Source organism: Leptonychotes weddellii, chromosome X (assembly GCF_054177405.1).
Source record: "Leptonychotes weddellii isolate Sample4059 chromosome X, ASM5417740v2, whole genome shotgun sequence".
Lineage (NCBI taxonomy): Eukaryota > Metazoa > Chordata > Mammalia > Carnivora > Phocidae > Leptonychotes > Leptonychotes weddellii.
The window spans coordinates 31,243,007-31,260,682 of record NC_138385.1 but is presented as its reverse complement, the minus strand read 5'-3'; the positions used below and the strand labels follow the sequence as shown (position 1 = coordinate 31,260,682).

General features: G+C 42.6%; 1 protein-coding gene across 1 annotated transcript in view; it reads right to left on the bottom strand.

Moving 5' to 3' along the window:
• The window catches only part of TRPC5 (transient receptor potential cation channel subfamily C member 5), a 128,883-nt gene extending 115,057 nt beyond the window's left edge, over positions 1–13,826 (bottom strand). The window contains exon 1 of the mRNA XM_081808387.1: positions 13,444–13,826. Coding sequence (XP_081664513.1) covers positions 13,444–13,821 — 378 coding nt within the window. The 5' untranslated portion in view covers positions 13,822–13,826. The remainder of the gene's footprint in view (positions 1–13,443) is intronic.
• Between the last annotated feature and the right edge of the window lie 3,850 nt (positions 13,827–17,676).

The following is a 17,676-nucleotide window of genomic DNA, read 5'->3' as shown; positions in this document are numbered from 1 at the left end:
AGCAAGATGATTATAGTTAATAATACTGGATTGTGTATTTGAAAGTTGCTAAGAGATTAGATCTTAAAAGTTTTTATCACAAGAAAAAAGTGTGTAACTGTGTGGCGATGGATGTTAACTAGATTTACTGTGGTGATCATTTTGCAATATATATAAATATCAAATCATTGTACAGTTGAAACTAATGTACTGTTTTATGTCAATTATATCTCAATAAAAACATTTATGGAGCACATGCCACATTCTAAAAGCTGTTCTAGGCACTTGGGATTTGAAAATGAACAAAATACACAAAGTCACTTCTCTAGAGAGGCTGACACAGGCAACAAACATATGTCAGGTGGTGATAAGTGCTGTGGATAATCTTGAAGCAATGGGGAAGGTGTTATTTTTATATAGGTAGATCAAGGAAGGCCTGCCTAATAAGGTAGCACTGTAGTAAATATCTAAACAAAAGAAGGAAGCCAGCCATGCAGCTACTTGGATGAGGAACATTTCAGGCAAAGGCACTGAGGCTAGACCATTCTTGTAAGAGGTGACTATGGCTGGAGCAGATCGAGTGAGGGAGAGTGGTAGGAGATGAGAGCAAAGAGCAGGGGGCCAGATCATGCAGGGCCTTGAAGGCATTGGAAAGGGCTTGGGAGGGCTTTGACCAGGGTAACGTGGTCTGATTTATGTCTAAAAGGGTGACTGATTGCTGCTGGGAGAAGACTAGATTATGTGGGTATTAGTGGGCAAGCAGGGAGATTAGTCAGGAGGCCTTGATAATCATCCAGGTAAGAGGTAATGGTGCCTTGGACTATGGTGAGGTGGTAGGGGGTGGTGAGAAATGGTCAGATTCTAGGGTGGTCTGGAATGATTCAGGGTTTGTAAAGTTTCTTGTCATGGAAATCTCATGATTTCCTCTATTCTTTGTGCCCCTTCCAGATATCATGAGTCTATAATTGCAGTTCGCATAGTTCAAACACAAGAAATTTTTTGTTTATCCCTTTTGTGAATTCCCTAAATTCCTAACTCTTCTCAAATCAAAGTAGAAAAAAAATATGTTGAGTAACAGACAATGGAGGTTGTTGGTACCATCAGTCTAGAGAGGGCTTCTCCTCTACAGAACTTGTTAAGGTTGTTCTATTCCAGGGCTAAATGACATTTTATTGACTGCAGGACAAGAAGACACTAAAAGCTTCTACATTATCAAGAATCTTTCTGGCATATCAGTTAGGGTTGTCCAACCATCCTATTTTGACACAGGTATTCATCTACTCTGTCAGTGTCCCAAACACATTCTTAATCTAGATGATTATATCAGTATGTCATCAAGTAAAGTAAGAATTTGGAAACTATCCTATTTATCTGATCCATGTAGACTATTTGGAGAGTTTAGACCCGAAACAGTATAGCCTTGTCATGTCACATTTCCTCTCTCATATGTTTCCTTCCTATTGAGGAAATTCAGGAAAACGTTTTCCTGTATAATTTGATACTTTCCCTTTTTTTCTGGAGTAGCAATTCTGCTGCCAGTGAAACCCAGGCAAAGAATGCATTAAATGGATTTTTATCATTGCTTGGGTGTTAGAACTCATTCTTCGGCTAAAGACCAACCCTTTTTCCTGTTTCTGTGTCATTTCTACTTCCCTTGCTCTTGATGTGTAGGCCTGTCTGGTCCTTTTCTGTGCCTCCAATTTGGTAAACTCTAGCCATAACAGCCATATAGTGTTTCTTTCCTTTGAAGAAAGGTACTTAAACACCAAACTGGCAACTTAAAAATAAAGGAGTGATTAAGCATGAATATTCTTTCATCCTGGCTTTCTTATACCAGAGAGACTCTAAGACATTTTAAGCATCACTTAAAACAATTGTATACTTTTATGCAAAAAAGGTAAAAAATCTAGAGTACTATTAGCTTTGCTCTTTGCTCCAGACTTGCTGTAAAACTCTGAGTAAATCACTATTCTCTAATAAATTAGATTGAAAAATTTTCAAGAATGAATAAAGTGCTAATGACTTTAATATACAGAGTTTAGACAAATCAGTAAGAAAAAGATGAAGACTCTAGTAGGAAAATGTGTTAAAAAATGAATTCTGTTGATTCACAGAAGAATATAACACAATATGAAAGGGTATGAAATTAAAAATTCAAATGTAAAACAATAATGAGCTACCATATTTAACTGTCAGATTGACAAAGATTTCCCAAAATCATTGACTTTTTTGCTATCTATGATTCCAAGGATGTGAGAAACAGGCATGCTCACACACTGTTGGTAGGAGAGCAATTTGGTAATAGCTATTGCCATTAAATAATGCACATACCCTGTGATTCCATAATCTCATTACTAAGAATTTACCTTATAGATATAATCACACAAGTGTTCAAAGACACACACACACACGGATATTCATCACAGCATTGTTTAGAAAAGTAAAATCCAGCAACCTAAATATTCTTGAAACAATTTAAATGTTCATTAATAGAGGACTGGTTAAATAAATATGGCACATTTGTATGATATAATATTGTCATTAAAAAGAATATGGTAAAGATAAATATCTTCTTAGGGAAAGATGTTCACAATGTATTGTAAAGGAAAAAGAAACAAGTTGCAGAACTTTGTGAAAAGAAGTCTGTGTGTGTGTTTGTGTGTATATGTTTCTGTTTGAATATGCACAGAAAATACCTAGGAGGACACACCTATATTGTTCATAATGATGACTTCTAGGGAGTGGGTTTTGAGAGTAATAACATGTATTGTTTTTAAAACAAAAACTCCGGGGGCCTGGGTGGTTCAGTTGTTAAGCGTCTGCCTTCGGCTCAGGTCACGATCCCAGGGTTCTGGGATCGAGCCTCACATTGGGCTCCCTGCTAAGTAGGGAGCCTGCTTCTCCCTCTCCCACTCCCCCTGCTTGTGTTCCCTCTCTCACTGTGTCTGTCAAATAAATAAATAAATAAAATCTTAAAAAAAAAAAAACAACTCCAAAATAAACATGGCTGTGGAGAAGGATGGTGGCGATCTGGGTCCCTGATACTTGAATAACCTGAGTTTGAGAGTTAAGAAATAATGGAGGGGGGAAAGGGAGAAAATTGCTTGAGTAAATATGACACATCTTCATTTTGGTTGGGTAGACAAAGCCCAAACTGCTCTAAATTCTGGCTGTCTCAGTAGGGATTGAAGCCTTCCCTGTGTAGGCCCATCGGAAGGTGGGGAGATCTACCTGCTATTTGACAACAAGGGGATGGATTGGAGGATCTCTAGAGGTCATTTTTAGCTCAAAAGTTCTATCCACAATTCTCATATGAATAATGGAGCTGATGGTGGCCACAAACATCAGGTCACTCCAGGTTGTCCTTGAAGAGCAGAGGGAGATTTACAAATTCTACTCTCCAGCTTCAGAAGTGTTCGCTATGGGTCATCATCCCCCTTTTCTGGAGGAGTAGGTAAAGGCGGTAGATTTGCTATTGGGACCGTGTTCCTCTCCCTTCTCTTATTTGTATTTCTTTCTTTGGAAAGTTCTTTCAGTGCCTTTTTCTTATCTGGCTCACAGCCTTTTTTTTTTTTTTTTTAACTAAAGGACCAGCAATAACAATCCACTGATAGCATGGTGAAACAGGAAACTCCCTCATTCAAGATCCTAGTAATCATATGCTGATTACCTTCCCTCTGTGGAAGACTTCAGAGGGCTGACATACTTTTTAGAATAGAGAATAGCTACCAGATTAAGTGTAAGTTTACCAGCAGGTCCCTGAATCCAGGATGCCCCTCACTAAGGTAGCTGTCCTGACTCTGGAGAGTTTCTCCTGGTAGAATAAACCACTTCCCTTATATTGTCTTGTCCGTTGGACTCAGTATCCCTCTAAGCTTAGGGCTGGATTTATCAGTGACAATTCAACATGAATTGCCAGCCCTCTTTCCTCAAACTATCAACCCTGCACCTGTATTTTGAACTTTATTCTATAGGAAATAAGAAGCAACCCTGATCATGTGAGTGACATACCGGATACTTATGCCCCCACAAATACAGTACTTTCTTATTTCTAACAGCACTTATATTTTGAATAATTGTTTATGTTTGCCTCCTCACCTCAGTTATTTAAAGGACTTGGTAACCAACTCGGTGTAGGCGGCTGAAGGAGAGGGTGAAGATGAAGACCACTGCAAGTTTTCAAATCTAGAACACTGGAAGGATGATGGGAGGGATGAGGATGCCATCACCTGGGAGAGGATGCACTGGATGAGGAGGAGGACATGGAGGGCAAAGTGAGGCTAGCACAGGCATGAACACAGACTCTGCAGCCAGACTGCCTAGGTTTAAATCCCAGTTAGTCTACCTACCAGCTGTATAATCTTGGGAAATTTATTTAACCTCTTTGTGCCTTAATGCCTCCATTTGTAAGAATGAGTATTATCCCACATCATAGGATGGTTGTGAGTATCAAACAAGTTAATGTATATTATGTACTTAGAATGGTGCCTGGTACATAGTAAGTGCAAATTAGTGTTTACTATTTTTATTATTAGACATAGTGAATTGTAAGGGTCTGGGGGTACATCTGGGTGGGTATATCTAGCTGAAATTTGGAAAAGAAATTATAGATCTCATGCTAGATACTGAGCTACAAAGGGAGAAGAGATAGAGCTCTGGGTAGCACTGGTAATGAAGGGGAAAAAAATATAAGGACTCTGAATAAAAGACTAAAAGGCAGTGGTCAGAGAGGGAGGAGGCACCAGGTAGGCATGATATCATGGAAGCCAAGAGAGTTGCCAAACAATGAGATTAAAGTGGGACACCAACATTGGAACTGTGTGTATGGGGAGGGGTTGGAAGGGAGGAGGGAGAGAATGTCATTTGGGGAAGTAGTAGATCAAAGGGGAAAGAGTCAAAGATCAATATGGCCAGCTCCTCACAAATACTTGCTGAGGGGTAGTGCTGTTCAACCAGTCCCCTGAGTTATCAATGGGTCCAGCCTCTTTCAACCCACTTCAGTCTTCTCTGCCCCAACTTCCAGTCAGAGGACCAGTAACAACCAGCTGGGTTGATGGTGACTGTTCACCAAGGTTTCAACTAAGGAGTGGCTCAACCAGTGACCATAGACTAATTCCCCTTTACTTCAACTAGGATCAGAGAAGACAAGAGGGAGGGCAGATAGATGAGCACAGGAACCCAACAGTTGCCATTTATATAAGACTCAGGATGCACCTGGCCCAGTGCCCTGACTCTGGGTGAGGTATCTGGGGCCTTCCATCATGAGGCTAAACTTGTGAGGGTAAGGGAGTCCCACGCTTTGCTTTTATCACTAACCCTTCATCCAGCAGCCACTGTGAATAGGCCACCATCATTCCCACTCCCTTCAACATTGCTCATTCACTTCCCTCTGACCAGTGTGCCATCCTCTTCTTTCTTCCTTTCCAGCTCAAAGCCTATTTTTTAAAGGGTTCTCCCCTTGAAACCTCTGTGTCTGTTTGTGTCTGGAGTGTCTTCCTGTATTGTCCACATCACACATTTTGGATGATGTAGCATATATTTGCTTGCACTGTTCTATTTCTGACCCATGGTTTTTGTTGGCATATGGAAAGGAACAGGGTTGTGTTTGGTGCACTAGGATAGGAAAGCTGGGAAGGGAGATGGAAGGAGAGCTCTGGATTTTGCACCAATATTTCATGCTTGAACTGAATTTTCAACAAGAGCTATAAGCTGGAACAACCAATGGCAATGAGGAGCCTAGGATGAAAAGGAGACAGAAAATGGCTGCCTTTTAGACAATCAAACATGTGAGGTGAAGGAGGAGGGGATAATATCACAGGCAGATGAGATATATCTGCCCTGGGACAGAGGCGGATAGGAGACTTCCTAGCTGGACATGTGTATGTCAGTTAGGGCTATACACAACCATGAGCAGGAAGCTCTAGAAAGGAAGCCCTGAGTTGGTGGTAGCCCTGAAGGGAGAGAGAGCTCACATTTGTTTTTATTTAGTGATTGGCTTTTTATATTACTTCATGGTTTCTTCTTTGTGAGGTATTAGGCAGCCAGCTCCCTTGGTTTTCTTGAAACCAAGTTTAAGTAATTGTGGTTTTTTTTTTTTTTCCTTTCTGAGAGGTGAATATCACTGTCTTAAATCTTATGTGTCTCTTGGAACACAGAAGGCCATGCTCACTAAGAGGGGTGGGGACTGGAGGGACAGCATGTGCATGTTTGTTCTCCACACAATACTATACATTTCTTGAGGGCACTCACTGTATCTTTCAATTGTGAGGCATATAATTAGCAGTCAAAAATACTTAGACAACTGAATAGAACTGAAGAGAATTAATCATTTGCTGAAACTCTGTCATCTGAGTTGTTCTGGAGAGACACTACTTGGAGCTGCTTTGCTTATTTTCAGCTTCATTGTAATTGTTACCACTTCTGGTGGTCCCTCCGAGGCAGAGTGGAGTAGTAGAACGAGTAGCTTGGGAGACTGGAAGCATTTGTGCCAGTTCAGACTCAGCTGAGTGACCTTGGACCTGTTACTTCAGGCCAAATAATCTCTAAACTCCTACAATTGTGTTCTGGGAGAACAGTAGGCCTTGTCCACTGAAAGCACAGATACCCGAGAGGAAGTAACTCAGTGTATCAGTTTGGCTGCTATGATGTGACGCAGTTATTCTGACCTCCTCCCAAGAAGTGGCTGATTTATTATCTTGAGTTGATTGGCACAACCCATTTTTTTGGTCTAGAACTTTGATTTTAGAATGAAAATCAGAGAATTAAAGCTGTTCCTCAGATTATGACAAAGACTAAATACCTTCTGTTAGATTGGGCAATTTAGGTAACAAAGAGTTCATAATATTAATACTATTTTGTATTAATGTTAAGGATATAGGTATCATATATTAAATGCTAGGTACCACAAATTATGCCACATCTTCAAAAATAATTCTCATTTAAATCTTGCAACAATCTGTGGCATAGGCAGTATCATTATCCCCATTATACAGATAAGGAAACTGATGCTCAATCACGGTAAACAACTTTGTCAAGGTCACTCAGTCTGAACTCTCAGCTACTATGTGCAAGTGGGTGCTTACCACATTTTTGAAAAAATGGATACATGAGATTAGCCAGAAGGTGATATCAGCATGGCTTCACACTAGTAGGAGTAGGAGTAGTACTAACTACCCCTTCCGAGTATTGGCTATGTGTCAGGCACTGTTCTAGGTAATATATGTGCATTATTCCACTTAATTCTCACTTTACCTCTATGAAGTAGACTCCATTGTTGTTCCCATTTACCCATGAAGAAACTGAGGTTTGGAGAGATTAAGTGATATGTCCAAGGAAACACATCTAATAAGTGGTTGACTGCGAAGCCTATGTTCTTTCTTCCACTTCAGGTTGTCTATGAATAGCAGGGTGACTTTTGCCATTCTCCCTTTTACTTTCTGCTCTCATATTGAGTGTTTGAGACTTAGAGGTTAGACTCTTGTTCTCTTCTCTGGGCTCCAGTCATCTTTGCCCAGGCCCTCAGTATTCCTCTCCACACTGTGCAATCTCTCCCTGAGACCACGAGTCAGATAGAAGGGAGTAAATGGAATGTCTTGTTGCTGATTTTCTACAATCTTAACACAAACACTTATCAGTGTTGTTGAAACTTAATCTCGCTAGCTCATCTGTGAGACCAATTTTAATTTGGAGCCATCTGCCACAGACAAATGAGTAATTATGGCAGAGCCCAGAGGGGTGGGCTTTGGGGAGAAGGTTGGCTTAGCCTCTTTCCGCCTGCCTGCATTGACGCAAGTGACCAAGAAAGAAAATTCTTTGGGTGGGCTGTTGATGGAGAGGCCAGCAGCTCTACCTCCCTGTTGCTTAAATCCTTAAAGACATCAGTGAATGAGGAGGGATGACTTCGAGATTATACAGCTTGCCTAACAGCAGAAGGGAGATCATTGTCATCAAGGCCAGGCAGAAGGAGGTAATCTGTGAACTGGACCAGCTCACTCACCAGCCTCTCTCTCTCTCTCATTGTACTAGTGGTTCCTTGTGATGAGTGCCACTAGCCAGCTGGTCTCTCCACACAATATGACGGGCTAAGTCAAATTGATGGAATGAAGCTGAGAATAACAGTCATTGACCTCTGCCATTTTTTTTTCAAAAGACTTTAACATATCTTTATCTTCTTTCTTCCTAATGACAAGTCCCTAGATTAGGTAGGGACTGGTATCATTAGCTTCATTTTATATGTGAGGAAACTAAGCCCTGTAGGGTGATTCTGTAACTGGACATGTGTAAAAGGTCTTGTACCTTGCCCAAGGACACCCTGTTAGCTACAAGCTGGTTAGCACCTCAAACTCTGAATTCGAGTCTGTCATTCTGTCTTCGAGATGAGTGGTTTTCCAGCTACGCTTGCTCCTCAGGGGCCAAGGAGGTATAGGGGTGTGTGTGTGTGTGTGTGTGTGAACAAGTGGGGTTTTGGGCCCTGGTCTGCACATAAACTAGGCCAGCTCTGTGTGGTTCTGCTTGTCTGTTTTACATCTGGGCAGGATTTCATTTAATGAAAGGCTCTGTTTCTGAAAATGTTTGAAAATCACTTACCTGACTTGTATTTCTCATAGAGAGTATAGTGGGTTGAAAGGTGTCCCCTCAAAACATATTGTCAAGTCTTAACCCCCAGTACCTGTGAATGTGACCTTATTTAGAAAAAGTGTCTTTGCAGATGTCACAAAATGAGGTCATCCTGCATTAGGGTGGGCCCTAAATCAATGGGTGGTGTGTTATAAAAGAAAGGAGAGGGAGATCAGGACCCAGAGACACAGGGAAAAGACACAGTGGAGAACTCTGTGTGACAATGGAGGTAGAGATTGATGCAGCTACAAGCCAAGGCATGGAACAGATTCTCTCCTAGGGCCTCCAGAAGGAACCAGCCCTGCTGGTACATTCATTTCAGACTTCTGACCTCCTGACCTATGAGAGAACACATTTCTTTTATTTTAAGCCTCCCAGTTTGTGGGAATTTGTTATGGCAGTCCTAGGAAACAATACAGAGTGGATAATAGACCTCTTACCTAGAAATGGGTGAGAGTGGGCTTATTAAAATGTTGGTCCCAGGCTCAAACCCCAAGATTCTGATTCTGTAGGGGCTCAGGCATCTGTATTTTGACAAGTTCTCCATAGGTGCAATGATTAATCTTTGAGCTGGTTTTGACAAGACACAGGTACAAGACTCTGCTCTGGATTGTAGCAGGTTTGGCTCCTCTGGTTGATGATGCTCCTCTAGTGGCTCCCAGAGTCAGTGGGGCCAAAGGGAGAAGGCTTGATATACAGGAAATAGGCTGGTGTTAAACCTTCTGTAGTACAAAACTTTTGAATTCTGAGAATCATTTAAGAATGTTTACCCCAAGGAATCACAAAATCTGCCACTGAGGAAATAGGCTATAGTGGTCAGGGAGTGGATACTGCCAAGGGGGTCAGATTTCTGGAGCAGCAAGAAGACCTCAGAACAACACATACACAAGAAGACAAAAGACTAACACCACACACACACACACACACACACACACACACACACACACAGAGTCTTATACTTGTCTGGTGCAGAAAATTCTGATAAAGCATTGCCATTTTTACTGAGTTTTGGTCCCTATTAAAAACGTAGATATCCATGTGAGTGTTGATCCTTGAAGCCAGTGTCAGCCATTTATGCCTGGCCTCTGATCTTTATCTGAGAGCACTTTTGATAGGCTAGAAGATGGAGAAGAGCACGGTGGGCTGAGCAGAGTGGTTCTTGCTGCCAGCCTGAGACCAAACTCTTTGCCCAGTAAAGCCAAAAAGAGCACTTGTTTATCCACCCAAGACTGATGGAGGTCAGCTGTGCCCAGTCCCTTGGAGAGATGGGGGAGGGCCCAGGAAAAAGGCCAGGTGTTTGGATTCTGTGTGTGGGAGGGGCACCTTCCTGAGAGTAGCCTACCCAGCTGGACCCGTGGTCCTTCAGGAGGCCTGTGTTTGCTCATATCCCTGATTGCTCCCAGGTAAACAAATCCTGTTTCTATCTCCCAGAAAGGCAGAACTCCAGCACTGTGGCAGCCTGTTGTTATAGTTACTGACATATGACTTATTGCAGCGATTGTCAGAGCAATGGGAGAAAATAAAATTTAGCAGAGGCTGGTGGTGGGGGTTGGGAGAGAGAGGAGAGTGGGAAGAGAAAGTTTTCGGAAAAGACTTGGGGATGGGGCTGATGGCTTTGTGCGTTTGTACATATGGTGTGATATTAAGAGTATGGACAAAAGAGGTCTTATTGGCAGCATGTCTGAAAGGATCTTGGGAAAAGACAGACTGTCCCAAACAACTTCACCCCTGTTCCATATGCCTGACATTTCACCATTAGTGGTTCATTCCTGAGTTAAGCACTGCCTTTCTCCAGGGGAGGTCATGCCTTAGATTGTAGTTCAGAGTAAGTTTTTCTGGTGACTTTCTTCCTTAGAGTTTGCCAGAGCACTGGGGAAAGATTGGGGGGATGGGGGCCATCAAATAAGGACATAGCCTACTTTCAAAACTCAGATAGGGTTGGTATTGCTGGCCTCCTCTTTGGAAACTCCCCTGTGCTCTCCTGTCTTTCACCACAGTTATGAAGCTAAATGGGATTGAATATGAAAGTCCAGGATATCTTGTTCAATTGGCTAGCCATATACTTTCCTAAGGGATAAATGTAGCTCCTTCTTATTCATCAGCAAATATTTATATATCACCCATTATGTACTAGGCACTGGGTTAGGTACTATTGGGGTAAACATGGAAACGGTTGGGCATCAGACTATGCCTGACATTTAAGAAACAATCTAGGACACCTGGGTGGCTCAGTCGGTTAAGCATCTGCCTTTGGATCAGGTCATGATCTGAGGGTCCTGGGATCGAGCCCCACATTGGGCTCCCTGCTCAGCGGGGAGCCTGCTTCTCCCTCTCCCTTTGCCCCTCCCCCTGCTTGTGCTCTCTCTCTGACAAATAAATAAAATCTTTTAAAAAAAGAAAAGAAACAATCTAGTTACAGAGACTAGACATTTATGCAAGTAAGGTTGGCCAACATAGTGGTTGTGATTGGTGTCAATGGAAGGATAGAGCTAATGGCTAATCTCAGAAGTGGGCAAGGTCATCATAGAGCAGGTTATCTGGGTAAGCCTTAGTTCAGAGTAACACAGTAAATCACTCAGGCCCTTAGCAGGACTGTGGGAAAACAGGGCACAGGACAAATCAGTTTTGGTGGGAATCGTGACACAGACTGAGTAGGGAACATGTTCATACCTCTCTGCTTTGCTATTCATCCAAATTCTGGCCTGTCCTTTCCAGAGAGCTCTCTATCCTTCACTGATCAACCCTAGTCTCAGAACTCCTGTGCTGGAAACCCCAAGACTTAGATTGCCGTAGAAGCAGTATAAGCAAATGGTTAAGTGAGTGAGTTTAGGAGTTCAGTTGCCTGGGTTCGAATCCTGGCTCTGACACTGTGATCTTGGACAACTGATTCGACTGTGACTCGATTTTTCTCATTGGTAAAATGGGGACAGTCATAATAGTGTCTACTTAACAGAGTTGTTGTGGGAATTAAATGAGCTCAGTGGTGTAAGATGCTTAGCACAGTGCTGGCTGCACATGAACTATTATGAACTATTTGTTCATAGAATAAGTATTGAGTGCCTGTGATATTACAGGCACTTTCCTAATGCGGGGATACAGCTGCACTGTATTAAGTGCTGATGGAGCATGGGGTCATTCAGGACCTTTACTCAAGGAACTTTTAAACTACTGTTTTTCTTTCTGCTCTCTCCATTCCAGTGCTTAGTCTATGTGTTATCACTTAGCTTACTTCTGTTCCTTTTTGTTTAACTGGGCAGGCAAGTAGTAGAGCTATGAATTCCCTTAAACCAAGATTTGGTCGTATCCCATAAGGTTTGATGTCAAGTGTTTTCCTTATCTAAGCATTTTGCAATTTGGGGTTTGATATGTACTATTTTTGCTTTTTAATGTATTATGGTATTCCACACTTGATAACTCTGTATTTTCTTTGTCCTTACTATATTCCAAAGAAAGACAGTGAAGAGACCTGTCTGACTTGAGGGGTTCAGGAGAAACCTGCAGGAGACAGGACCGGAAAAAACCATTACTGAAGGGTAACGAGTACTAGACTTCATGTGTCGGTTTCTCTTGTAATGGGACCTTGTAGTCACTGAAAGCATGGACAGGAATGACAGGATTGTTGTGCTGTACTGGGGAGAATAAGCCAGCATTGTTGCTCAGGATGGCTTGTGAGAAAGAGAGGGTTCTATAGGCAGGGAATCCAATTAGAGGATTTTCATGTTATTCTAGGAGAGTGGTTCTTAAACTTGAGTGTGCATCAGAGTCCCCTGGAGGGGCTGGTCAACACACAGTGTGCTGGGCCTCACCTCCAGAGTTTTTGATTCCGTCAGCCTGTGGTGGGGCCTAAGAATTTGCATTTGTAACAAGTTCCCCTGGTGATGCTAACTAATGCTGCTGGTCCAGGAACCACACTTTGAGAATCACCTATCTAGGAGAGAGATGATGAGGAGCACAGGCAGAGTGGTGGGAGGAAGGAAAGTGTGAAAGAGAGATTGGGCAGGAAGAAACCATAGGGCTTGGGGATTGGACACAGAGACAAGGAAAAGGAAGGACTCAAAGATGATTCCAGAGTATTAAGCCTAAGTGCCTTGGAGGGTAGAGAGTCACAGAGGCAAAATCCTAAACATTTAGGGGTGGAATGCTGTTGCATCACAGGTACTGGGAAAATACATGAGTCCCTGTATCTCTCTGCATCTACATCATGACATTCACATTTAAAGGCCTTTTGTCATTCTCCAGGAGAGAGGCTGGTGAAGACAAATCCCATGTCTGTGTTTGGTCTCTTCCTTCCTAAAACGTAACCTTTGAATAGAGGAAGAAAATGAAGCTAGAGAGCAGAGGGTAGGGAGTGTCGAAGGAGCTTGGATATTATGTAAATGGGATGTACACTTTTGGGTTGCTAAGTACTTTTTTAAAGATTTTATTTATTTATTTGAGAGAGAGAGAGAAAATGAGTGGGGAGAGGGACAGAGAGAGAGGGAGAAGCAGGCTCCCCACTGAACAGGGAGCCCGATGTGGGGCTTGATCCCAGGATCCTGGGATCATGACCTGAGCCAAAGGCAGACGCTTAACCAACTGAACCCCCCAGGCACCCTTGGGTTGCTAAGTATTGAATGTATATGGGCAAATGCTCACAAGGAAAAGGCAAATGAGGAAAGCTCAGTGTGGACCATGCAGGGTAGCTCTAGGATACCACCGGAGATCACTGATGCTATTTCTGAGAGCAGAGGGTTGCCATGATAGGGCTTCTTAACTCCAGCCTACCTAACCTTCCCTAGTTTCCAAGCTTCTGATCCTGGGGCGTTATTGTTCCTGGCTGTTTCCTCAGCCCGTAGGAATTTCTCTTACCTGCTTCTCCCCACTTGGCCTCCGGTAGCTGAGCAGAAGCTCCACAGCGCCCACCACCTCCTTGCGGATGGCATAGAGCAATGCATCGCCTACATACACACTGTGGTTCAACAGTAGCTCCATGATCTCCAAGTTCTCATTTTCAATGGCGATGAGCAGGGCACTCCGGCCCAGAGGATCCATGCAGTTGATGTTGACATTGTAGTAGATCTCAGCCTCCTGTAGGGCCTGTTTCACAGTGGCATAGTCCCCCTTCTCCACAGCATTGAGGAAAGCCTTCTCTTCTGCAGAGAGCTCGGTCTCAGCCCTCACAATTTGCAGGGGGATACGATCTCTGTATGGTGAATAGTTGACTTTTTTGTAGTACAGTTGGGCCATGGTTCATAGCAATTTAGCAACCTGAGTGAGAGAGAGGGAGACCAAAGAGAGTCTTAGGTGCCTGAAGGTCTCAAGTGGCTGGTTTATGGAGGCAGCCTGGCTAAGGGGTTGGAAAATCAACTCTTTTCACACTACCATCTTTCTCTTCTTACAAAGGGGTATAGCAGAAAAAGCCCAGGCTTTTGGGTGGGAAAGACCTGGGTTCAAATCCTGGCTTTACCAGCTCTGTGACCTTGGATAAGTCATTCAAGCCCACTGTGCTTTGGTTTATTATTATTAAGGTTATTGATATTAATAGCATTAATAGCAGTTATCACTTAGTTACTGCTTACTGTGTACCAGGCCCTGCGCTAAAGGCTAATTCCTCCCTCATAAAGCTCTTGTGAGAGTCAGGTGAGATAATATATTTTCAAAGCAACTGGCACAGCATAAACCTCCTAAGACATGGCACAAATTAATTCCTTCTTTCCCTTCTGCTGTCTGAAGATACTCATGAGAATACTTCTGATGGATGATGCAAAGTTGTAGCTACCTTTGGCCAGTTTCCTTTAGGCCCTGGGCCCATGGGCCTGAGCTAATTTTCAGGGTTACATTTGCAGCTGTCCCAGATGTAGATTCTGGATTGAAATCTGGTTTTCATGCTAACTGAAACCTTGCTTCTGGCTGCTGCTCACTGGGGAACAGCTATTGGCTCCACTAGACCAAAGTTAAGTACCCCTTCTGCCTATTCATGATTTTTCCCTCTACCGCTTGAAACCAAGGAGCTGATGGATCTGATAATCTGTTTGATTCAGTTCTGAGAAGTGAATGGTCTATTTTATAAGCACCACATCTAAACCCAGATTTTAATGGAATTGATTTTAAAGTAAAACCTATTATTGAATTCCTACAATGTGTTTAACTTTCTCTGGGAAACCAAGAAGAAAAAGACAGTCTTTGCCTTCAATTGTATGGAATGAATAACAGTATAGAGTTCTTGCCTTGTAGTTTACAGATCAAATTCATGCATGATCCTTACTGACTCCTTGTACTAGCCCTGTGAGATAGGAATGGTTATCCTCCCCCGGGGAGAAGATGAGGCTCAGATCCATAAGGTGATTGGCTCCCCTTTCCCTCCCATCCCTGGGACCTCCAGGACCCTCCGGAGGCTGAGTTGGGCTGGACCGATTTAAGTGTCTCATTACTGAACTGTTTTGCCAGCAAAAAGAAATGGAAATGTGATAAAGGGCCACTTGTCTCATTTCCTGGATGGAAGAGCAGATAAAGACATGAAGCTTCTACAAACATTTGCCTCACTTTTCTAGGTAATGACATCCCTGCTTTGGCAAAGGGAGAAGCATATATTATACCAAGTAACATTTGCAATTCATGTGCTTGTGATCTTCTGGGAAGTTGGTATTTGAAGGTGAGTATCACCTCTTGCCCTGAACAGGTCCAAATGACAAATTTCTCTCTGCATCCAAGTCTCAGGAGAGCAGGGTACTGTTTGACTGTCTCAAGAAACACTGATATTTTTCTGTGCTACTTTCAAGTAACTCAGCAGTGGCTAAAGGGAAGTGGCACTTAGAGTAAGCATTTGTCACTAAACAGCAAATGACTTTAATAATACTAATTGTAGACTGCCTCCCTAACTCCATTATAAACAAAGAAGGAGGAGGAAGAAGAGAAAGTGTGATCTCCTGAAGAGAGACTCAACAACCTGATTTAGTTTATATTTATTTAATCAGTGTGAACACACTGGAAGCCTGCAGTGTGCCTCGCACTATGCTAGTCATCTTGGGAGGGTATGAAAGAATAGGTCCCTGCCTTCATTGTCTCTCACCTAAACCATTCCACTACCTTATGGTTGGTCATCCCGACTCCATTCTCTTCCCCTCCGCATGGTCTTCTGCACCACCCACAAGTTATCCCATGAAACACACATCTGATTCCATTTCACTCCTTGATTAGTTTCTTGATGCTCTTGTGATGAAATCAACATTCCTTTCTGAGGTCTCCTAGGTCTGGGCTTGTGTTTACCTCTTCAGCTTCTCACCCTCATCCATTATTCTTTAGCCTTGTGGAACTTCTTTTGATTCTCCCAACATGCCAAGCTTTTGTGCCACCTCAAGACCTTTGATTACCTCCTGGAATGCTCTTCTCCAGCTCTCTTCATCTCTCATACCTCAACAAAATGTCACCTCCTCAGAGCAGCCCTCACTAGCCACCTTGTCTAAAGTAGTTCTTTCATATTCTTCTCTCCATTATATTCTTTTCCTTCTTAATGCCTATCACAATTTGTAGTTACATATTTCTTTGTCTTACTGGATAATCATCTCTTCTGTCCAATTTGCTTTAAAGCTCAAGTTCAGGGACTGCATCTGTCCTGTTATAGCACCTGCACCTAGCCAAGTTCGTGGCATGCCCTGGATGCTTGATATATATTTGATGAGTGAATGAGTAAACCTTCCAGGATATTCTCTCCATCCCACCCTAAGTTCTAGCCATACTGAGCCGTGCTCTCTGAGTTGCCCTTTTATGACCATGTCTGCACATGTCTTCATCCCACTCTCTGCACCAAACAAATTCCTTCTCGGCTTCAGCACCTTGCTCACAGTTCTCCTTCTCTGTGAACTTTTCCCCCAACACCTTCAGAAAGTTAGCCAATCTCCCTCTGAGTTCTCCACTGGTACTTGGATGACATTTCTCCAATGTCACCTAACTGCATGCTTGTCTTTCTGCCACTAGGGTAGGAGTACCTTGATTCCTGCCTTCTGAGGACTCACACAGGTCTGGAACATGACGGGTGCTTGACAAATGAATGTTTAACAAATACGATCTAGCTGTGGAGGGTTGGCATGGTCACAGAATAAAGTATTAAATTGTGTGGCACTGATATGATGCTTTGGGATTTCAGAAAGGCCTTGGTGAGGGCTGGAGATCTCAGAGAAGGTTTCATGGAAGAGGTAGCTCTTAAGCCAGTGTTTGGAAGATGAATTAAATGTGAAAATGTGAGGATAGTCCAGACACCATAGAGCATAAGAACAACAGTGGTGAGATTGATCATGGCCTAGTTGGAGGGGTGTGGTGGATATAGTTTTCAGGCTATAATAAGATACAAACATTAAGGGTGTGCTAAAATTCCAAGGCAAGAGCTCATAACCTCAGTTTTCCCATCAGAAAAATGCTCTTAAATACTTGCTGCCCATTTGCCACTTAAGAGGTTACCATGGGAGAAAAGGCTAGATGTCTTTTCAGATGGTGTCACAGATGTTGCTGTGCTAAGCCCTAAGATCTTGTCCACTTCCGTAAGGCAAGGCTGTGTGATAAACTGAAGACAAATGTATCCTAGTGCAAGATGAGAAGGAAGGGAACTAACTAAATTGGTGTCCTATTATATGCCAGGTACTGTGCCAGGAGCTGGTGCAACAAAATAATTAGTAGAGTTTTGAATACTTAATATGTCCCAGGCATTGTGCCAGGGCAGCACTATTACTACTACTGCTTCCTGTGGTAATAGTAGTAATAATGAAGGCAACAAGCAGTACCATTCGTTGAACTTTCACTATGTGCCAGATGTGTGGGTTATAGTGGTGAAGAGCAAGGATAGTAAAACACAGTAATTTGAGACTCGAAGTAAGTATAATTGGATTATATATAGTCAATTCAGAGTCTAGATTTACTTTTCATCTCTTGCATTTGAAATTGATCTGGTCTATTGCATTTCCAGTGAGCTGGAATATGAGAAACCTCATAGTATTCCCCTTAGAGAAAAATATCTCCTCCAGAGGTTTGCCTGAGAGTGTACTACTAGGGAATTGCTCCTTTGCTTTAAGGCACTACATCTCTAAAACTACCCCTGGAAGGAATAAAAAA